Source organism: Pleurodeles waltl, chromosome 6 (genome assembly GCF_031143425.1).
Source record: "Pleurodeles waltl isolate 20211129_DDA chromosome 6, aPleWal1.hap1.20221129, whole genome shotgun sequence".
In the NCBI taxonomy this organism is placed as follows: domain Eukaryota; kingdom Metazoa; phylum Chordata; class Amphibia; order Caudata; family Salamandridae; genus Pleurodeles; species Pleurodeles waltl.
Window position 1 is genome coordinate 1405797213 of NC_090445.1, and position 24433 is coordinate 1405821645.

The window sequence follows — 24433 nt, forward strand, 5'->3', positions numbered from 1 at the left end:
GATGAGTATCCTATCCGCTAAGGTTGTAATCAGGCCCACAGTGTCTTATCTCTCCCAAAGGGAGGATGTTCAAAAGGAGTTCAAAAGACCTCCTCAAAATTTCACTCAAGCAGTGAGGTGGCAGGGCTGCCCTCTCCAATTAGTCCAACTATAAAAAACTCTCTCACACATCAGCACAGCTTCTGTTTTCAACAGTGCAGCTCTAAAATCATCTTTTACAGCTGATCCGAATACCAGCCTAAAGACCAAAGGCCTGGTGGCACAACTCAACCTCATGCCCTTAAGTACAGTTTCCCCGACGATTTCTACATAAACATCCGTATTTTCAACAACGCTTGGCAACTCAAATGTGTTTACCCTAGGAAATCTCCTGTATAAAGAGCACCTTGGTTTACCACCATCAACCATCTCCATCCCTCAAAGCAACTTCATTTCTTGTTGATGATTACCAGGGCACTCACGTTTGTCCTGCTCTGGACATCAGCATATCCCTGCTTACTACAGAAACTACAGGGAAGACAAGCCAAACTGGGACATTGTATGCAAATCCACTTCTTGAGTTTAACTCTGACAAGAACTCCACAGTTGAATCCCAATCAACTTCACTTGAGGGGCCAAAGGACCCTGAATATAGGAACCTGACCCTGAGAACAAGCAGACTTTAGTCTGTGGCTCATAACGTTCACACCCTTCTCATACTTACAAAATCCTCAAATTAAGTAAGGAATGATGCATGTATGCAAGCAGTGAGGTGGCAGGGCTGAACCTCTCCAATTAGTCCAGCTATAAAAACTCTGTCACACATCAGCACAGCTTCTGATGTCAACTGTGCAGCTCCAAAATCATCTTTTATAGCTCATCCAAGGACCAGCCTAAGGCCCAAAGGCCTGGTGTCACAACTCAACCTTATGCCCTGGAGTACAGTTTCCCCAACGATTTCTACATCAACATCCGTATTTTCAACAACGCTTGGCAATTCAAATGTGTTTACCCTGTGAAATCTCCTGTATAAGGAACACCTTGGTTTACCACCAATCATCCATCTCATTACCTCAAAGCAATTTAATTTCTTGTTGATGATTACCAGGGCACTCAGGTTTGCCCTGCTTTAGACATCAGCATATCCCTGCTTACTGCAGAAACTACAGGGAACACAAACCAAACTGGGTCTTTGTATGCAAGTCCACTTCTTGAACTTAACTCTGACAAGATCTCCACAGTTGTGTCTCAATCAACTTCACTTGAGGGGCCAACGGACATTAAACATAGGACCCTGATCCAGAGAACGATCAAACTTTAGGCTGTGGCTCATAACTTTCACACCCTTCTCACACTTACTAAATCCTCAAATGAAGTAAGGAATGGTGCAAGTATCCGGGGCGGCCCCTCCGCTATGGCAGAGGAGCGTCTCCCCACTGCTGAAAGGCAGCAGAAAAAGCAAAATGATAATACAACTACTGTATTATCATTTTATTTCATGCTTCCTCCTCAGCCAGTCTACCAAATGTAGGGTGGGCAGGCCAGCCTTGTCCCGAAATGAGGAGGAGAAGTGTGCACTCTAAGTGCACAAGTCAGTTTGGCCGGCTGTCATAGGCATGCGCACTTAGACCTCCACCCGGGGTGTGTTGTACAGCCTGGGTGAAGAACCAGTGCAGACTCCCAGTCACCATCTGAGCATACTTAAGCTCGCTCAGACTAATCCAGGCACTTGTCTCATGCTGGGTGGGGAGGGAAAGAGCAGAGAAGCACTGAGGCAACGACGAATACCGAGCCGCCGCTGGCAAGTATCTTCTCCTCCAATGCCTGGGACCTATTGTTAAAACCTTTCCAGTCTATGGTAGACACTATAAATTACCAATCTAATAAAATTGACTTACAAGTTGACCTCAACACATTAGATGTGATTATCACTGGTATAGACACAAATCTTGGTGAGCTAAACAATCTAATAACCCGCTCCCAGTGAGAGCTCGTGCCACAGCAGATAGCATGCTCCTGTTCACTGTTCATTAATAAACTTAGTACTTTACATTTAGCTTCAGAAACTTTAATCAAATAAATAAAAGCAAACCTGAGACCCTTATTCAATACATGCTGAAATCTCCTGTAAAACTGCCCCGATCACTCACTCAAGCTATTCTCATCAACTCAGGCTGATAGCCTAGCTCCTTCTAGTCAGGGGGAGTGCCAAAGCATTACCTCAAAAACATTTAATGAGGTGCCACAGATCACCTTGGAAATTTTAACAGAGGCAGTGGCTGCCAGTGACCCTCAACAGTGGAGGGTAATTGACCCTAGTGCCAGTCCAGTGGCAGGCACAGTAAAAACAAATCACAATGCCTTTAGATTAACATTCCAAAGCTCTTAATCATGGCACGTTATTATAACAAGCCATTACTGAGAGGTTTGCAATGTGCATTTCTCACAGTGCCTGTCAGTGGGCCTAAAGTAAAAAGAAAAAAAAGAAATAAGTTACTTACCTGTAACTGTAGTTCTCCAATATGGGAGTCCCCGGTGGAATATAAAACCAGGCCTGAAGATGTATGCACACAATACATGAACTAGGCCTCAATACAATAACCCCTCATAATCGTTTATTGAAATAGACCCAAACTCAAACTTTAATCAATCAGATTGCCTCTCCCCTCTTAGAACCTCCTGTGAGGAGCTGACTTCCCTCAGATTTTAGTGTCCAGCGGTCAACCAGATTTCTGGTGGCAAACGGCTATGGCACTAGAAATCCATCTAGCTATGGTTTGCTTAGAAACAGAAAGCCCTCTCCTGGGCGCACTAAATGCCACAAACAGCTGACTGGACTTTCTGATTGAGGATGTCCGCTGCAAATAAAATTTAAGGCATCGTTTGATGTCCAAGGAATGCAGTGATCTTTCTGCCCCAGTCTGGGGCCGCGGAAAGAAAGTCTTTAGGACTACTGGCTCGTTAATGTGGAAATCAGTTGGCACTTTTGGGATACATTTCAGGTTTGTCCGTAGGATGACTGTGTTGTCTGTAAATCTCATGAAAGGCTCTTGGATGGTAAAGGCTTGGATCTCGCTTCATCTGCAAGTGGATGTTAATGCTAATAGGAGCGCTACCTTCCAGGTGAGATACTTAATGTCTGATTTATGGATAGGTTCGAATGGCTCCTTCATCAACTGACTTAGGACTGTATTCAGTTGCCAAGATGGAGGAGGTCGTTTGGCTGAAGGAAAGGATCGGAATAACCCTTTCATAAACTGCTTTATAAGTCGATGAGACCACAGGGGCAGTCCTTTGGACAGGTGTCTACATCTGGAGTTAGCAGCTAAGTGGACCTTAATGGATGCATGGGCGAGACCAGACTTTGCCAGGTGGAGAAGGTGTGGTAAAACCTGTTCTGGAGCAGATGTAAGCAGATGAACGTTATTCGCAGTACACCATAAACAAAACCACTTCCATTTTAAGGTATACGTCTTATTGGTGCTATCTGCACGTGCTTTAGCTAAAACTGTTTAACAGTCCATGGGAATATTTAAATGTCTGAATTCATTGAACTCAGGAGCCATGCACATAATCTGAGATGCTTGGGATCCGGATGCCTCACTTGGCACTGGCTGATGGTGAGCAGGTCCGGTATGGGTGCTAACCTGATGGTAGGACATGAGGACAGCAACAGAAGCTCTGTCAACCACGGTTGATGTGGCCAGGCTGGAGCAATTAGAATTATCTGGCAAGGCTCCAATTTGATGACCCATGGAAGAAGAGGTATCGGAGGAAAGGCGTAAGCTTAAATCTCTGACCATGCTATCCAAAGGGCATTTCCCCACGACCCTGGTTGGGGATGCCAGCTTGCATAGAACCGCGATTTTGCATTCTGAGATGTCACAAAGAGGTCCAGGTTCGGTGTCCCCCACCTGCGGAAGACTGCATCCAGCGTTGTGTGGTTCAGCTCCCACTCGTGTGAAGATGTGCTTAGCCTGCTTAGAGAGTCTGCTGTGGTCTTGCTGACTCCCGGAAGATGTTCCGCCCGTACGTGCACTGAATTCTGAATGCACCAGGTCCAGATCAGTTGAGCTTCTGTGGAAAGTAAGTGAGACCGAGTTTCGCCTTGCTTGTTTATGTAGTGCATGGTGGTCATATTGTCCGTCCGGACCAGCACCGACGAACCTCGGAATCTCGGTAGAAAAGCTTGCAGTGCAAGGTACACAGCTCTGAGTTCGAGGAGGTTGATGTGTAGCGTCGCATGAGAATTGGGCCATCTGCCACTGACTTGCAGATTTGGAAACATGGTCCCCACCCCTCCATCGAAGCATCTGTCATGATCTTAAACGGAAGGATTTGATTCAGGAACTCCAGACCTACTGAAATGTTTACAGGACTTGACCACCACTGGAGGGAGTGGACCATCCTTGGTGTTATGTGAATGATGTCCCAGAAGGACCCTTGCGCCTGCTTCCACTGTTTGTCGAGCTCTTCCTGAAGAGGGCGCATCCGAAGACGACAGTGCGGAACTAGGCTGATAGAGGAGGATATCATCCCCAGTAATGATTTGAACTTCTGAACTGAAAGAGACATTTTTCTTCGAACTGAGTCTGCCAGGGTCAAAAGCCTGAGTTGACATTCATCTGCAGGGAAGGCTTTTACAAGAGTCATGTCAAATATAGCACCCAGAAACACTATACTTCTGGTAGGTTGAAGCTGTGACTTGTCTCTGTTGAGAGCGAGATCTAGTTGCTGGAAGAGACGTAACGTGGTCGTGAGGGAGTGACGTAGGGCAGAGATGTTCGGAGCCTTTAGTAACCAATCGTCCAGATATGGGAATACCTGGTGCTTTAGACGTCTCAGATATGCAGCCACTGGGGCTAAACACTTTGTGAAAATCCGGGGGGGGCAGATTTGAGTCCGAAGGGTAGCACTCTGAATTGAAAGTGCTGGCCGGCTACCATGAATCTCAGAAATCTCCTGTATGGGGTGAATGGGAACATGGAAATACGCATCCTGCAGATCTAGGAAACCCATGAAATCACGTCTGTTGAGAAGTTGTAGTACATCCTTCAAAGTTACCATACAAAAGTATTGCTGTTTGAGATATTTGTTGAGCTGCCTAAGATCCAGGATGGGCCTCCACAAATGGGACTTCTTTCTGATGAGGAAGATTCCAGAGTAAAAACCTCTTCCTCGCTGCAAAGAGGGTACTACCTCTATCGCCCCTTTGGACAACATGCCCTCTATCTCTAGGAGAAGAAGATGTAGATGTTGTTGACGCTCCCTGCAAGGTGAGTTTCGGGAGGCCTGGAAGTGAATTCTAGCAGATGGCCATGAGTTATGATATCCAGAACCCACTTGTCGCTTGTGATCTGACTCCAACGACGTAGGTGATGAGTCAAGGAGGGAGGGGTAGCCGGCTCCTGGAGGCTGTCATTGCCTACGCGAGGCATCCTTGGACTGTCGTCCCGATCTTCATCTAGGAGAAGGTCTGCTGTATATTGCTGCCAGAGGCTGCCTTTGATGGTACTGGGGTCTGGATGACTGATATTGGGAGGAGTAGGCTGGATAACGAAAAGACTGGTATCCATCTCGAAAGGAGGAGTGGCCTCTACCCCAGGCTCCCCAAAAGGGAGTGCGCTTGTACTGTAGGGACCCCAACGACCTGGCAATATCAGTATCAGCCTTAATCGCCTGAAGAGCCTCGTCGACATGCTTGCCGAACAAGTCCTGGCCATCGTACGGGAGATCCAGGATCTTTGTTTGGACATCCGGCCTGCAATTAGTGGCTTTGAGCCATCCCTGGCGCCTTAAGATGGCTGAACCAGCCAGAAGCTCAAATACCATGGCTGCAATGTCCAGGGTGCAGTCAATCACCTCTGCAGATGTTCGTTGACCCTCCATAATGATCCTTTTAGCATCTGACTTGTTGGTATCTGAAAGATCCTCCACAGAGTGGGAGATGTCACACCACAGCTGTCTGTCATATCTGCCCAGTAATGCCAAGGAATTTGCGTCACGGACCACAATTGCCGACATAGAAGAGAACCGCATCCCGATATTGTCCAGGCGCTTTTTGTCCTTATCAGGAGGAGCCGATAAGGTGCTGAAGGGTTCTTGGAGCATCTATGGGCAGCCTGGGAAACCACAGAGTCTGGTTTTTGGGTGACCCACCAGCCACGCAGGAGTGTCGTCTGTTGCCTTATACTTCTTGTCCAGCTTTGGTAACACCGCTGGCACTGTTGCCAGGTTTTTCATTATCTTCAGTGCTTGATTCCAGACATGGTCAATGATCGGGATCGCCCTAACTTGCTTTCTGTGCGGCTCTTTAAAATCATACAGAAAACAGTCCTGCGGCGTAGATGGCAACTCCTGCTCAAACCTCCTTGCAGCTTTCTGTAAGAGGTTAATGAAAGAGCCAATGTCCTCAGGAGGAGATTCAACTGCTAACGGCTCCGGTGAAGGGGGTGCCGGGAGTACATACTCATCCCATTCATCTTGGTCGGAGAGAACCTCCCCTTCCTCTGCCGCCTCATCGGAAGAGGCCTGGACCTGAGGACTCTGCGGAGCCTGAAGAGGAACTTGTGGCTTCGTAGGAAAAGCTGGCAGCGGTGCCGGAGTAGGTGGTGCAGTGACTGCTGGCATGGGATCTTTCCCCGGCTCGTCGCCATCTAAAAACCTAGATGCCAAGAGTCTTGAAACTTTGCTTGGTGACATAGTAGAAGGTGTTAGACAAGCTTTAGAGAGTCTTTTGAGCGGGTTATGTTTCGTAGGTTGACCTAAAAGTGACGTAGATGGTCTTTGCCTTTTGGTTGGAAGCAATCTTGGTGTTGAAGATAAGAAACCAGTTGTCGTCGACGGGAGAGTTGACAATATCGTCGTCAATGGAAACATAGTAGCTGGCGACGGTTGGAGTGTTGACGAGAGCGTTGTCGACGGAGGCGTCGTCAAAATCATCGTCTACGGAGGTGTTGTCAACAAGAGCATAGTTGACGAGGGCATCGTCGATGGGGGATTCGTCGACTGGAGTGTCGTCGCCAGGAGTGTCGTCGGCGAGAGAAGCATTGACGACATGGGGTGCCCCGTCGACAAGGATGACAATGTCGTCTACGAAGATCCTGCAGCTGCTACCGTCGACATGGAGATGGTTACCACCACCGGTGTCACCGATGAAACAGTGGTCCGAGCACTTTAGGAGGAGGAGTGGCCGGCTCAGAAGCAGTATTCTTTGCTTTTTTGAGGGATTCTGTACCCAATTTCTTCTTCTGTGGAGAGCCATGACCCTTTGATGTCTTTTGCGCCATTTTTCTAGGTGGCTCTTGCCCCTCAGAATTTTCTTGTTTTCTTTTCAGAGATATTTTAGGGGCAGAAATAGAAAAAGAGGCACTGTCCTCATCAGAGGCAGAGTGTAAAGCCTTACCTCTTCGTAGCCACAACAGAAGGCAACACTCCCTGTCCTTCAAGGTCTTAGTAGAAAACTTCCTGCAGATTTTGCAGTCCTTAGTCTTGTGGCTGGGGTACAGGCAGTAAATACACTCCTCATGTGGATCCTCCACATATAGGGGGTCATTCCGACCCTGGCGGTAAAACCCGACAGGGCCGTGAACGACGGAAAGCACTGCCAACAGGCTGGCGGTGCTTTCCTGCCCATTCTGACCGCGGCGGTAAACCCGCGGTCAGAAAAGGGGATCCGGCGGTTTCCCGCCGGATTTCCCCTGGCTGGGCTGAACCTCCATGGCAGCGCTGCAAGCAGCGCCGCCATGGGGATTCCGACCCCCTTCCCGCCAGCCTGTTTCTGGCGGTTTTTACCGCCAGGAACAGGATGGCGGGAACGGGTGTCGTGGGGCCCCTGGGGGCCCCTGCACTGCCCATGCCACTGGCATGGGCAGTGCAGGGGCCCCCTAACAGGGCCCCTGCATGATTTTCACTGTCTGAATAGCAGACAGTGAAAATCGCGACGGGTGCAACTGCACCCGTCGCACCCCTGCAACACCGCCGGCTCCATTCGGAGCCGGCTTCTGTGTTGCAGGGCCTTTCCCGCTGGGCCGGCGGGCGCTCCCTTGGCGGGCGCCCGCCGGCCCAGCGGGAGCGGCCAAGTGGCGGTTCCCGCCAGGCGGGCGGCGCCCGCCGCCCGCCAGGGTCGGAATGACCCCCATAATCTCTTCTTTAAACATGAGGCACATGATCTGAAAAGGCCTTTCTTTGGTGTCTCTCACATGGCAGACAGTTTGAATCACCAGAGTGGATAGAAATATCCAAAACTGTAGAAACAGATCTTCTGACAGAAAATTTTGAGCAGAGCTCAAAGGAGACTCCTCAGCACAACATGCGGTGGAAAATGTGAGGGAAGGCAGCTCCTCAGATAAGGTGAGATGTTTGTTTTCCTCCATCCGTTTCTATTTTAATCACATTTTCTGGTTATTATGAACATACCTTTCTTGCATATTCATATATGTTTTAAAGCATTATTTTATTGCTTTGCATGTATCTGTCTAAATGACACTGTTTATAATGATTGAGATAGACAGTAGTTCTTGGTACAGAAAATGTGTTACTTACTGCGTGCTACTCTTTTTCAAGCATGTGAATCTATGAAAGTTCCAATACTGGAGTAAGAAATAAGTTACTTACCTGTAACTGTAGTTCTCCAGTATTGGACACTTTCATCGATTCACATGCGGCCCGCCTGCCTCCCCGGCAGAGCTCACCTTCAGTGTGCTGGGTTATTTCAGAACTTGTGCTCGGAAAATCTGAGGGAAGTCAGCTCCTCACATGAGGTTCTAGAGGGGTGAGACGATCTGATTGGTTCAAGTTTGAATTTGGGTCTATTTTACAAAATGACTATGATGGGTTATTGTATTGAGGCCTAGTTCATGTATTGTGTGCATACATCTTCAGGCCTGGTTTTATATTCCAGCGGGGACTCCCAACTCGACAACGGGGAAGTATTCAAGCATGTGAAACTATGAAAGTTCCAATACTGGAGTAAAAATGTACTTACCCATGCTCCTCGTTGCGATGGCACCTCATGGAGCCTCAGCCAACTCCCCTCTCCAAATCCCCATGCTGCTTTCACGCTCGAAATGATCAGCATGAGAGTCGCACCAGAACTGGCTGGAGGGGGTTGCCTCGACACTCCAGTAGCTGTCTAAGACAGCAAGGTGGAGAGGTATACACTGCACATGTGAGGCTAGCTGGCCCAAGACAGCTGGACAAACTGCCAGGCGTAGTGTAAACAGGTGGAGTAAGCACCACTTCCCTTCTTCCAGTCAGCAGCAGAGCCCCACCCCCAAACACTGCTCCAGCTGGGAACAGTAAAAAATAAAATGGTAATTAATTTTAGTACCATTTTATTTTTTACTTTTGCTGCACCGGCAGCGGGGTATGCTCCTATGCCCTAATAGGGAGGGGGCCACTGAATAGAGGTCGCTGACTGCAACATAAAGGTGAGAAAAACACACATGCCAAATTCAAAAGCAGATTTATCTTTAATGATGACATGACAGAAGATAGATAGTATTCACGTAATACAAACAAAATGACAAAAGAAAAGAGAAAGGAAAGCCAGGAATAAGAGGTATTGCTTATTTATACAAATCCTCACCTTGGTGCCCATAGGGCCAGCACAGACCACTCATAGAGGAACCATGTACATCTCTCTCCAATGAAGACATTCAGCAGAAAGAGCTATAAGTCAGAACTACCAGCTCACATGAAGTTCCTACTACAGGCTTTTTCCCATCTTCAGGTCCGTATTAACCAAACCAGACCCTGCCAGCATTAAAGGGTAATGAAGCAAAACATAATGCACAGCCCTTGGCTGCTGTGCAAAAGGGTAATCACTAATCCACACATACTAGCACTCTTGGTCCAAACAATGTTTCACTATAGGTACATCCCATACTAACAAAGAACATTGGGAGCTGACAAATCATGGCTGGTATAATGATTATTACTCCACTCAGCCATCTTCCGACAGACAAGACTACATCGTACAAATGTCAGAAAGAGGCAAACCTCCTCTGTACTGACCACATCCAAGGATAAGAGTTTTAAGTGCCACAGAGCAAGCTAGGTATGACCAGTCCAGTTTATCTCAAATCATAGATCCAGAATCTTGATGAAAGACCTTGCCATTTTGCCATGTGCTTCCGTAGACCATCTGCCTACAGTTGTTATAAATGAGCATGCAGTTCCAGAATGCTCAAATTCAACAACAGCACAGGATTTGCCACCATTAGTTAACAATACAATGCTAGTAGCTATGTTAAAACCTTCCACACAGCTAACATGTGATCCAACAAAACACAGCCAGTCTGCAAAGATCAGTACGTCATCATGAACTATAACAATGGTAATCCTCACCTACCAGTAACATCCACCGGCAAACCCCAGCATATCCACCAAATTGAACATGCCACAGGAAAGTTAAAAAGAACAAGTTACTAACCTTGGGTAATGCATTATCTGGTAAAGACTCTATCTAGCTGCAGGTTTCTTACCTTTGATTTTCCCCAGGCATCACACTGAATTTGTAAACTTTTGCTGAGCAAAACCCCTTGCCCGGGCTGTCAGGTGGCTCCATTCGGCTCTGCGTGGCATCATTGGCACCGGATGTGATGTTGTGGTCACCTATATAGGTGCCACCCAGGTGCCCAGGCATCAGTTTCTTTAATCACAACTTTCAATGCCAGAATCCAGAGCCATGACAAGAATTGGTTCATATGTGTGTCCAAACTAGGGTCCTGAAAAAGGGATCACCCTAACCCTAGTAAACAAGTCAGCAGAACGGGGAGGCATGGGTGGGTATATGGAATCTGCAGCTAGATAGGCTCTACCAGGTAATATGTTATCGAAGGTAAGTAACTTGTTTATTTGATAGAGACTTCTAACTGCAGATTCCTTACCTTTGATTTGATACCCAAGCAATATCCTCCTGGCTATGTGCGTACTATGTTTTCAGACTAGAAAGTCGTGCATGACCGAACAGGTGTAATGCCCATCCCTGCAGTCCTTGTCCAGGCAGCAGTGTCTGGCAAATATGTGCAAAGATGCCCACATTGCTATCTGGCAGATGTCCAGGACCAGGACTGCACGTGCTAATGCTGTGGTTGCAGCTTTTCTTCTTCCTTAGAGAGATGTGGGGGAGCAAAGAAAGTGTACAAGGTGATAGTTTGACACCACCTTAGGAAGGAAAGAGGCATGGGTGCGTAGCACTACCTTGTCTTGAAATATTGTGAGATATGATGGCTTAGATGATAAGGCTTGTACCTCATTCACCCTTCGTGCATATGTTATTGCCACTAAGAAGGCTGTCATGATGGTAAGCAGCCAGAGAGGACAATTGTGCAGTGGCTCAAAGAGAGCATACAGAAGGAAAGTGAGAATCAGTTAAGATCCCAGTGAGGCACGATAAAGGGCATAGGGGGAAACATATGTACAAGCTATTTAAGAAACCTATCTACAATAGGGAACTTGAGCAGAGAGGGTCGATCAAGCAGCCTCAAAAAGGCGGACCGAGCAGAAAGATAAACCTTCAGAGTGCCCAGAGTGGAACCCTGCTGGGCAAGAGAAATAATGAAAAGAAGAATATCAAACAGAGAAGCAGAGAGAGTATATATAGACTTCTCTGTACAATATCTTACAAATCTTTGCCAGGCTTATACTGTTTTTGTGGAGGAACCCCTGGCTGCCAAAATAACGTTACAGACTTCGGGAGCTAAGCCAAAAGTTGTTAACTGTCGTCGTTCAATCTCCACTCAAGAAGGCACAGAGTTGACAGGTTTGAGTGGAGAACACTTTCCTACTGCTGCGACAGAAGATCTTCTTGAAGGGATAGCCTGATCAGAGGATCGATGCTCATTTTTAGAAGCTTGGGATACCAGACTGGCTTGTGCCCAATCCGGAGCCACAAGGATTACTTAGGCCTGGTCATTCTTGATCTTCTTGATAACATTGGGCAGCATTGGTATGGGTGGAAAGGCATATAGGAGGCCTGAGTTCCACTCACGACGAAAAGCATTGCTGAGCGATTGCTGCCTTGGAAACTCCATCACACAATACAGTACTGCTGACATTGCCCAATCTCTTCAGAGGCAAATGAATCTAACCAAGCCTCTTCTCATTGCTGATACAGTCTTTGCACCACCTCCAAAGTGAGATGCCATGGAGTTCGTCCTGCCTGGCGTTCAGAGAACCTGCCAGGTGTTGAACCATCAGGGTTATGCCCTGCTGCTCCAGCCATGGCCAGAGACGCAGGGCCTCGTGACAAAGGGTCCATGACCCCACTCAACCCTGCTTGTTGCAGTACCACATGGTGGTAGAGTTGCCAATAAACACCAGCAAAAATCTCCCCTTGACAGGGGGAAGAAATGCTTTCAATGGTACTTGGATCACCCTGAGCTCCAACATGTTTATGTGGAGTCTGGATAGTGCCAGAGACCAGAGACCTCTGATCTCCACCTCTCAGAGATGGCAGCCCTATCCCAGGAGTGACACATATGTCACTACTGCAAAGTCTGGTTGGGGAGGAGAGAGGAGTCTGCCTCTCGTAGTTCGTAATCTACCACTGCAGTTCTTTCGTAGTTCCCTCGGAGATCTGGACCATGCCAGAGAGGTTTCCCTGTTGTTGTACCCACTGAACCTTTAGATCTCACTGCAGAGCCCACAAATGCCATCTGGCATGTTTTACCAGGAGGATGCAGGAGGCCATGAGTCCCAGTAGCCTCAAAGTCAGTCTCCCTGAAACCCAGGATAGAGACCAAAATATCTGTAATATAGCCTGAATATCCTGGACTCGCCGCTCGAGATGATAAGCCCGAAACAGCACAGTGACCAGAACAACTCCTATGAAAGAGAGCATCTGCGAGGGAGTCAGGTGTGACTTTGGCACTTTTATAGTGAACCCTAGTGAATGGAGAAGGTTCACTGTAGTCTGGAGGTGGGAGGCGTCAGCCTGGGGCAAGCCCACCTTCAACAGCCAGTCATCAAGGTAGGGAAAGACTGACTCCCATTACCTGCTCAGATGAGCTGCGACCACTGCTCTCAGCTTGGTGAACACCCAAGGGGCACTGGTAAGGCCGAATGTTAGCGCGGTGACCTGAAAGTGTTTATGGCCTGTCTTGAGCCGCAGGGAATGCCTGTGGGCCAGCAGGATGGGAATATGAAAATACACATTCTGTAATTCCAGCACTATGAACCAGTTTTCTGGGCCTAGGGCAGACAAGACCTGAGTCAACATGAGCATCTTGAACTTCTCTTTTTGAGGAGGAGATTTACAGTCCATTGGTCTAGAATAGGGTGAAGACCCTAGGTCTTTTTGTGCATCATGAAGTAGCAGGAATAACAACCCCTGTCTGCTTCTGATACAGGGACCCTTCAATGGCTCTCTTGGCCAAGACAGCTGTAACTTCCTCTCACAGTAGGAACATATAACCCTCTAGCAAGCGTTAGAATGTTGGAAGAATGGAGGGAGAAAAGGATTGAAAAGGCAGGGCATAGCCCTTCATGATGAACTGCAGATCTGCAGTACTGATGAGTCTGATGTTCTAGATTTCCAGTGGAGGAGATGATGGTGTATTCTCCCTCCAACGGGGCCAGCTTGGTCCTGCAGATCCAAATTAGGAGGGCTTTGAGGCTGCAGCTGCTGGGGGCTGGGTGATGGATGACTTCTGGTCTGCAGACCCTCTGGGTCGAAGGCACCGCAACAATGTTTCTCTTGAAATCTGGGTTGCGTAGATTGGTGGCTGACAAGGGCTGGCACAGTGCCACACCCATTCTGTAGCCACAAAAGGGGTGAAAGGCAGACGGTGTGTGAGGGGTCGGCAAGAGACCAAAGGACTTGACCGCAGCCCATGATTCCTTAAAGCAATCCAGTGCCTTCTCTCAAAATAAGTGAGTGCCCTTAAAGGGCATGTCCATAAGGTTTGTCTGGGCATCCCCCAACAAAACAGATGTTTTCAGCCAAGCACGGCACAGTTAGGCCACAGTTTACAGAACCGCTCTCCCTAGCAAGTCAGTCATATCTAAGACACACTGAATGGTGAATCTCCCGTCTATCATCGCTTGGTAGAGTATGGCCCGGGCCTCCTTCAGGACCTAAGGCACCACTTGCGCAACCGTACCCCAATTGGTATGCGGGAAACAGCCCAATAAGCACAAGGTGTTCACTGACCTTAGTGCCAGGCTGGTGGAAGAAAACATCTTCTTCCCAAGATGGTCCAGCCTCTTGAACGGGGGAGCGGGAGAGAATGTGCAATGGGAAGTGAAGGCTTGGACAACAAAGCTCTCAGGGGTGGGTTGTTGTCTGAGGAAGCTAGGGTCACACAGTGTTGGTCGATGGTGGCGGGCGATCATCCTATTTATAGGAGCCCCTGTGCTGGGTTTGGACCAAGTTCCCAGCAGGACGTTTGTTAGTGCTTCATTAAAGGGCAGAATAGGTTCTGATGTAGAAGCCCCAGGCTGAACCACTTCCGTCAAGATGTTTGTCTTGACAGCCACTGAGGCAGTTTGAGGTCAAGGACCTCTGCTGCCCTATGCACCACCATAGCGTAGGAGGCTTCCTCCTTCATAGCCACAGTCAGGGGAGAGAGAAAACCAGTATCTGGAGAGGTGTCCTCCTACCTCCATTTACCAGTACGAAGTTCTTCCCTACTGGTGTTCTAAAGGGTCCAGTGACCCCTCCCACTCTTCTGTCATGCCTGGCTGCATAAAATAAGGCTCAGGCAATGATCTGGCACATGGTGGCAGAGGAATCGGGGTCATACAATGCCACTCCCGCTTATTGGGAATCAGAATGGGGCTGCTGCCGGTGGGCTCCGGTGGTGTCAGGGGCATTGGCATTAAGGCTGGCGCCTTAGAAGGTCACCTGGGTACGAGTGGCAGAGATTCGGAATTGGATCCATCAGACTCCCCTGGAGCCAAGGCAGAAGCTGCCAATGTGGAACCAGTTGGGTTTTCCTCCGACCCTTTGGGGCCTAGAGGCCGGCCAGAGGGGTCAGCCCGCTCGAATACTTGGCGCATGGCCTCGTAAAACCACCTGATCTGAGTGAGTAAGTCAAAAAAAGGCCTGGCAAAAAGCAAGAGAGGAGTAGCTCTCTCCAGATCTGTGTTAACTGGCATGGAATGAAAAGAACTGATGCCTGTGTGCCTGGGATGCACTTCTATAGGTGACTGTGAAATCACATCAGGCACCAACGACGCCACATGGATCAGAATGGACCCACCCAATGGAGTGCTCAAGGAATATTGCTCAGCAAAAGTTTCTGGATCCAGTCTGAAGCTTGAGGAAAATCAAAGGTAAGGAATCTGTGGCTAGAAAGATCCCTGCTACAAAGGAGATATCAATCAAAGGATCGATTTAAATGTTTATGAAGTGTTTCTGCATTTTTAATATTGATGCATCAGGTAGTTTATAGGCATCAATGTGGAAGTTAAAGTACAGTTTGGCGTTTACTTTTCTCCATTGATGGAGTATACCAATGTTTGTGCTCGTGCATGGGTTTATTTTAGTTAAGTCTATTGTAGATGGGTTGGGCATCCATGGGTGTTTAATGCAAATGTGTGTTTCATTTTCTAAATCATGGAACATGTATCTTCTTTCTCCATGTCCCTGGCAATTTGATTACTGAATAACTTGCAGTGTTTTATTGTGTTCAGAAAAAGTATGTGGGTCTATGGGAGGGGAGTGTGTGCAGTGCTGAATTTACTTTGGTGTGTGCTGACAGTGCCCACATTTCATCCATTGGCTTACTTCTGATTTTTTGCTGCATAGGATTGCAGGCACTGGGGTGGTATAATGTCCTTGAACTGTTAGTGGGTAGGGTGCGTACTCCACAGGGTTGAAGGCCTGGGTGCATTTTCTATTGAGGGTGTGTACTCTACTCATGTGGAACGGCGATGTCTTGTTAGCGTGGCAGGTGCATACTCTTCTGGGTTAGACGCCTGTGTACTGCATGTGTGGAGTTTGCATATTGCACTAGGTTGGAAGCCTGTTTGTTGTTTGCGTGTAAGGTGCATTCTCCAGTGGGTTGAAGGCCCCTGTGCTGTTTGCGAGGATGGTGCATACTTCACTGGCTTGAATGCTTGGGTGGTGTTTACGATGAGGTGTACTTCACTGGGTTGAATGCCAATGTGCAGTTTGCATGGAGGTTGCATACTTCACTAGCAGTGATGGCACTGTGCTGTTGAGTGGAGTGAGTGCGATCAACTGGGTTTTATTCCAATTTGCTGTTTGCATGGAGGGTGGATACTCCACTTAGATGAAGGTCCCTGACCCCTTTCTGAACAGCGTGCATACTCCCCAAGGCTGTACAACTGTGTGCTGCTTGCTTGAAGAAAACACACTCCATTCGGTGTAATGTCCATGAAAATTATTGGTGTTGGTATTATTTTTGGTTGTATGTGCCCTGTGTGGTTGTGTCGTTGAGTTTCCTGTGTGAGCGTGCGTATGAACTTGTGTCTGTTGTCATTTGCCCTGTGTAAAGTGTGTATGGTATTATTCGTTTTGAAATTACTTCTTGTAGAGTTATGCACTGTTCTTTATTTGAGTACTATAAGTAAAGCACGTGTGCTCTTTTAGTTTGGCCATAATATGTTCCGTTTCTTCTGTTTTTATGTTTTTGCACTTTAATGTGCAGCTGTTCTTTGTGAGAGGAAATATATGGTATCTCGCCTTCTGTTTTAGCCTGGTGAATATTCAGTTCTTGCTTGTTGTGGTATGTGAAATGTCATGTAGAATGTGTGATGTCATTAGTGTGAGTGTGGGATTCCGGTCAGTTTGAGCTTCTGTCTACCCGCTGGGGAATGATCTCCTTACATCCCAGCTCCTGGTATGCTTTCCTTCCCTGTAACATGCTCCTTAATAAAATAAATTTTCCTATATAGCTGTCTGCCTCCAGGCTCTTCCTGTCAGCGTGCATCTTCCAAATGCACCGTAAAGAATAACAACCCCACCAGATATTCTGAAGTTGTCACCTGAAGCTGTATTTCTAAAGTCTATAAATCTCAGGCATCAATTCGTGTGCATCTTCTTCACCAGAAATATTTTCCTAAGTACCTGGGACCGAGAAATCGAAATGTCACTGAAGAAGAAACATTTGTCTAACACTGCATGCTAATGACCCCAAACAACCGCATGGGTATCTAACTCAAGGTGGGTATTGTATGACCATAATAAACAGAGATATTTATCATGTACACATTTAGCGAGAGGTCTCTTATGACAGGAAAGACATTTTGACCTACAGACGTACTTGGGGTGCCTCTTCGAGTAACTGGAGGCATCCTTGAAGAAATCATAATCAAAAGTAAATCTGGGTGAATATGGCAATGTTGTTGTCCCCCAAAAAGTATAATTAGATACCATACCATAGTCCTTGAATCAACTGATGACACTTGCACCAAGCTTTCTTTGATTGCCTAGGTCATTACAGTATTCAGAGCTTTTTGTCAGAAGTTAGTGGGCCAATTCGCTAAAGCATTAAGAGTATGGGAAGTAATACTACAGGAGCACTCTACATTCTTTTACATGCTTTTGAGAATTGCCCTCAAAACATCCAATTTTCTATCAGTAAAAGTGCAAAGAGGGCACTGTGTTTTATATTTGTACTAAATGTATGTGAAGGTTCCATTAATATTCATGTTTTGTTCAAATTTTAGATGTGTTGTGGCCAACTCACAAAGGCATGTCATAATACATAAAAGAGTACTACAGGAGTACTACCTTACGTAGTCCAAAATGCATTTGTGAAAATACCCATTTATCTGGAGCATTTGCCTACATTTCAAATAATCGAAAAGCATGGGATACTTTTGCATTCATCTCCCCATTACTTTGAAAATGGTAGTATACATATATAGTACAGAGTCTGAACAATTTGCAGAGCAACCTATCAGGCAACAAACAAAATAATGTAGGAGCATTAATTTTCCACCCAACCTTTACCACACAGGAAGACAATACCCTGATTAAGGGCCTGATTTAGAGGTGGGCGGAATAGTTTTCTCAGTCACAAATGTGGCAGATAGCCTGTCTGCTGTATTACAAGTGACAAAGAATATAATGCACTTTTTATTTAGACTGACAGGTTATCCACCATGTTTGTATGGATCAACCGATCTTCCGAACTTTAGATCAAACGCTAAGGCATTTTGGGTAATCAATAAACTTGTCTTTCTTTCAAATAACAATTAATGTATGCCAATTTATATCCTCTGCTGAATACGTGCGCTATAATTTCATTAAATACCATGGAAAATTGTCTTAGATGTTGTTATTTTGAGAAAACCTGGCTTTTTCTTCAAGAATGAAGCGTGCCACCAGTATACACCCTAGAGAACCACAAAAAGCCCATATTGTAGGAAAATGTTTGCTCAATTCAATTCAATATTAACAAGACAAAACATGGGACAACCGGGAAATACCAATGACCAACAAAAGTGCAAGTTAAGAAGCACTTTAACAAACGTAGTGAAGAGCAGTTCTCCCCAAGACATTGTTTGGAATCGCTTTGAAAGAGTTTTTGGGAGAGACAGACAGCAAAATGGAAATATGTGTCCACCAACTGCATGAGAAAAGCCAAGTGCTCCCACAATGATATAAGAGTCTATTGTCCAAGACCAACACCTTAACGTTCTGTGGACACAAATGACTACAGTGGTAAATGTTCTTCCACAGCAGATTTTCCACTTCAGTGGAAAACAGGGTAATTCAGTTTATGTTGAGCATAATATTGTTAAAATGTTCATGGACAAACAGGGACTAGCCTATCGTGGATGAACATGATTTAACTTTGTTTTATGTGACATACTTAACCAGGGAATACAGACGAGGGTAGGCAAAAAGAGTGGAACATTCTCTTACCCAGGTCCAATTTTAGCATGTGATTATCAGTCATTAATGAAAAAGCTGTGAGTGCAAAAGTAACCTCTGGGTTAAGATCTGAGGTACATGTAATTATATTCACAGAAAAACTTGAGTATTAATAGAACCTGCATTTTGAATTGTAGATAAACACAGACAAACTCTTTTGTGACTACATTTTTGACTAAGGTGTATTCTCCTAACAATCACCGTTGTGATCATACAAAGCCTTTGACCCATTGCATTTGCTTGCAAATTTCTTCTAGCATCACAATGGGATTAATAGAGGAATGACTTGATACCCATGTACAAGCTGTGAGCATCCCTCTCCACAAATAAATTGCTGGCCTGTGCAATTGTGCAGGTCAGTATTGAAGAAAGGTCAGAGTAAGTTAGCAGCCTACCATGTCCGGTAGCTACTGCCAGCAAACAAGGTTGCCTCAGCACTGTGGGTGGAATGGGGATAAAATGTCACCTGATCATGGTCAGCTATAAACCTACTGGTCATGCTTTGAGGCTCATCCAAAACGCTTTATCTCTATATTAAACAGTTATAAACATTATAGGAAAGTAGGATTGTTCGTTTTAATATTAGTTGAATTGCAAATAACAGAATATTGTGGGAAATAACTAAAGCATGAACTATTTTAAACTACATTGCAATAATATTATGAAATTTAAAGTGTTGCTAAGCATACCCATTTTAAAGGGAGAATGCATAGACCCTTTTAATCTCTGGAGAGGAGTGAGGCAGGGCTGTAAACTTGCCCCTATGCTGTTTTTCTTGCATACAAATGGTTTCCATTAATTTTTAGTAGATAGATGCAAGGATGTTCCTAAAATTAAGGGGAAGAGTGTGCCATCTCTGGTTTATGCAGATGATCTGGTGATGTTGGCCCATATTATGAATGACCTACGAGCAGGGGTTAATGCTTACATGGAGTTTATGACTGATGTACATTTGGAGGTGAACATTGGTAAAACCCACCATATGGTTTGTGGTAAGCCTCAGAGTAAACTAGGGGTTGTGGACATAAAGGGTCAATTAATTAGTCAGGTGCATGATGTTCTGTATCTAGGGGTGACCTTTGATGAAAAAGGGCTTTGGGGTCCTTGTATCTCCAGGCGATGTTCTTGTTTTAATGCAGCTGTAGCTGCCACTTTTGCCTTTTCAGCTAGGGTGGGAAATCCTGCCCTTTTTGGAGGTGTTTAGCCAGAAATGCCTTCCGTATTATTGTATGGGGCCTCAATTTGGGGTCACTCTTGCAGACTGGTGCCCCAAAAAGAGGCAAATCATTTTTGAAGAAGGTTATTAGGAGTTGGGCTCAACACATCCGGGTTTTGTTTGCTGGAGAAATTGGACTTGTAGTATGTTGGTGACAGCATTAAGATCGCTCCCCTTCTCTTGTGGATTTCTCTGTGGACTAGTGAGTGTGTCTCCCTAAATAGGGAGGTGATCCAAGATTGTCTGGCCTGTGATCGAGGCGAAGCCATTCCTTGGTTATAAAATGTAAAGCAAACTGCTACATTTCTGTGTTGCCCAGAGATTTTTAATGCCCCACAGTGCTTAAAGCAAGTGAATAAGCAGTGGGTGAAGGGGGAATTTAATAAATGTATGGCAGGTAACAGGGAATTTGTGGAACTAACAAAACCATCTGTGTGGGAATTTTTCATGTTAACGATGCAGATAGGGCCTGAGCCCTATCTTTTGGTGTACCACAATGTTAGTGAAAGGGTGCTTATTACTTGTGGTCGTTTTGGGTCAATAAGATGTAATCTGTGTTTTCTGTTTCGCCAGTTTGATCCCAAATCTATCCTTACTTGCCTGTGTGATGGTGTTACTCCTCAGACCCTTTTCCACTTCACTCTCTTTTGTGAGTTTTATGCCCCTTTAAGACGGAGGTTTTTATTGCCTATATTGAAGAATTATAAAAATTATCTTTATTTGTGCATGGTATATGATGATCTAGTTTGCTATGGTGTTGGGTCTATTCTTAAATGCGCTATACGTTGGCATAATAGTGTCAATTTTTAACTTCTCTTAGTATATAGTTTATGCAGGTTTTATGAGTATTTATATTTATATTTCTTAAATGTTTTACTGTTTTTTATAATATGTTTTACGGTTGTATTGGTATAACACAATAAAGATGAACTGAACTAAACACATGTTGATAGCAATAAAAAAAATAGCATCTCCATCGTCATTGCTAGTAGCTGGGAAGCAAAGAGCACCAATAGTTTTGTAAACGAGCTACTAAAGAGTGTTGTTTTTTCCAGTGCCAGGTTGGTGCAGTTATAAGACTAGTAAAGGGTCACTGAGGTGTGTGGCATTCGCTTAATTTTTAAACAACAGGTCCACCTGAAAAGCTTCATCGGTGATTGAAGAAAGTCTCAGAGACATGCTTGCATTGGCTGATAAAATTGTATGTAAAGCAGCAGCTAGAATCATTGATGCAAAAAAGGAAATCGGTTTATGTGTAATCCTAGTTTTCTGTTAAGAAATCGACTCTGAATCAATAATCAGTAGAATAGCATCAAACATGGAGGGGAACTCTAGAAACAATGTTTTCAGAACTGTATTGGCTCTGATTCGCCTAACAAACCGTTTGACAAAAAAACCTTTTTTGTCCTGTACTTTTGGATCCCACCCCTCCCCCCCCATCCCCCCCCCAGATGCAGGGACGTTTTTCCTTCCTGGCTGCTCCTTCCTACAATGTATGAATATCAGAGAGAATCCCATGACGCAGTAGGAAAATACACTTAACTGTAATCTGAGATCCCTCTCATGGGTATGCTATCTGAATCCATAACCCTCTCACCTGCTCCCGTGTTTCCAAAAACGTAGCTTATAATTATTTGAGGTAAAGATGCACTCATTGAGTTATCCTTGAAACATACAGCGAGGCTGACCCAGCACTGTATGATGGAAATACTATAGACTTCTCTAGTTCACAAAAAATAGTTTTAGTATTAGTTTGGCACTGGGTATTTGTGTTCATGCAACCCTATTTGGAGGCCACATTTTTCTTTTATTTCTTGTTTTAAAAATATTAAATCAGTCAGATATTTGCTCGAATTATTTGGCTGATTGAATATATATTTTAAACACAAAAATCTTTTGAAAATGTTGCTTCTATAAATGTTTTAAATGTTTTTTTCAAACAAACGATGAAGTGTAAAGAACAGTTCTGATCGTCCGGCATCTATGTGTAGATGTTCTCCTGCTGATGGGTACAATTGAGAAGCCCTTGAATGAGAGCTGTGTGTTTTTTCAGTGTACCTTGATCGCAGGGGGAATCCATCAGAAACAGGTGAGAAAGAGAGTTTCTGTGATATGTGGATGTTCATGTTTTTACTGTATGTTACACAAAATGGTCTGATCCCAACTTCTGTACTCATCACATCTAAGGATGTAAGGTCTGTAAAACTAACAGCTCACGTTTACACTACGCCATAAAGCCTCGCCCACTAGTGAAAATGAAGAGCAACTTGGGAGTGAACAATACATTACACCTTGTAGAGCAATTGACATGCGGTTAATGCACTCTTTGGATGCAGCTCACTATGGGTTATGCAATGTTACGCACACACCAAGGTGCTTAATAGATTACCTTCTCACTGCACTATGCAATTCAGCACTACAGCGTATAGTTTTAGGTAAAATCCACACGGATCTGAACGAAAAAAAAACCCTAATGTAGTTATTGACCGTGCAAAGAAAGTCTTGTACTTACCAACACCAGTCAGGTAGACTCCAGCTTTATCTATTGGGGTATCTGCACCTGGTCCATAATAAGCAATGGTGACCTGCAAACGGAAAACACTGATTTCTGTGAAAAACCTCAGGGCAATTATTTTGTTCACAATTATTTACAGTGAATCAGATTTCTGCTCAGCTATTTTCACTTTCAACCAAGGTCCTTTTCGTGTTGTCTAGTTAAATAATTAATCTTATTTTGATTCTTAACCTCCAACCGTACTTCACATGAAATGTCTGAGTCAGCACAAGATACCAAACGTGTAAGTAATGTCTGTGAAATATGGAGGATCCCTCCATTGGTGTCTCGGTTTGTTCTCCAGACGCAGTTCCTATTGCACTTTGCCGCTATATGCTGTGCATCATTGATCCCCGGTATAAGCTTGGTTCTCAGGGTTCTGTTGCCTGGCTCAGTGGAGACAACCTCTATCTTTTTTTATTAATTTTTATCCATGGATAGCTTTTCATTCACTTTACACAATTCTTAGCGGTGCATTGGCACCACTGACAGCTTGTTGAACATTCAAATGTAGATGCAATACAACTAGGTATATCTAGCTGTGGGAAAGGCCTTACACCATGGACCGAAAACACATTTGACGTTCACCTGTCTTTGTACCCTAAGTAAACACTTTTGTAAAGAGCACATCTTATAAAGCGCAGGTTCTGCAGCATGCATCCCCTATTTTTCCTCAATGGGATCATCTTATTGTTTGTGGTGGTAGTATCATACCATCACTGTGTCTGCCGAAAAATCCTCATCAAACTGGTACAGAAGCTTCAGCAGATACAAGATTGTACAGCTAGTCGAACTTTGGCTCGGACCAGTTTCATCACATCTTGCCTGCATGTTATTACTTCTGCATTAGAAACATCCTGATTTTAAAAGCATAATAGTGCACAGACCTGCACCTGCTACTTCGAAGGCTCATTCTGTCCACTTCAGCCTTTCAGCTGCCTCTGGTGAAACACTTTAAACAAAATGTACCTTGGCATTTGTCATACAAGCATCTTGGCAACAGAATCCCCCATGCGCGATGGTCCACATTCTGAATGTCATTCTCTGCTGTTTCCATCATTCAACATATTCCCTTGTGGTAAAATAGCAAAAATTGCACTGGAATTGAAATATGTAAAAGCAAAAGAAGTTGCGTGCTCAGTGCAATTTGGTATTACAAAAGAAGTCTCCTGGTTGCACATATGCACTACTTTAAAACAAATTGAGCAAGTCCTAGGTTAGCTTCAACAAGATATTAAGCAGGTATGTTGGTATAAATATGTGTCCATGAAAATGTGGACTCCTCTTTGCACATTTTCATAGTCCTGTTAGAGAAGTAAGGTGTCCCCAGATAGAGGCAACCACATATTTGGAATCCATTAAGTGGTATGCCCCTCTCCGCCGCAAATTCGGATATTCCGCCCTAGGGTGGACGTAAAGATATGACTAGTATCTTCCCTTTATGAATACAGATAAGTCATAAAGTTAGACTTTTGATGTAAACTTAGACCAAAAGTCTAACTTTACCTTTGTGAATCTGGCTTTGTGTGTTTCTCTCAGCATGTGCCTTCTAAACAAATCTGAAAGGCATCCATCAATTATTCTGAGGAGCATGGCTTTTTTGTCAGTGAAGTTGCAGAACCTGAAATGTTTAATGAGTGCATCAAGTCTTTCAACAAACCCATCTATTGTTTCACCAACCTGTTTTCGTGCTGGTTAAAGATATACCTTTCATAGTCAACATTCGGTATTGGATTAAAATTGTCCTCTGATGCTTCTTTTACCTTTAGGTACTATTTTACATCAGTCTGTGAGATTTTCTTGAGCCCTTCATTCAGTCCATCAACTG

General features: G+C 45.0%; 1 protein-coding gene across 1 annotated transcript in view; it reads right to left on the reverse strand.

The window, feature by feature from the left end:
* The window catches only part of LOC138300896 (protein-arginine deiminase type-2-like), a 767146-nt gene that overhangs the window by 596478 nt on the left and 146235 nt on the right, over positions 1-24433 (reverse strand). The window contains exon 3 of the mRNA XM_069240755.1: positions 22564-22636. Coding sequence (XP_069096856.1) covers positions 22564-22636 — 73 coding nt within the window. The remainder of the gene's footprint in view (positions 1-22563; positions 22637-24433) is intronic.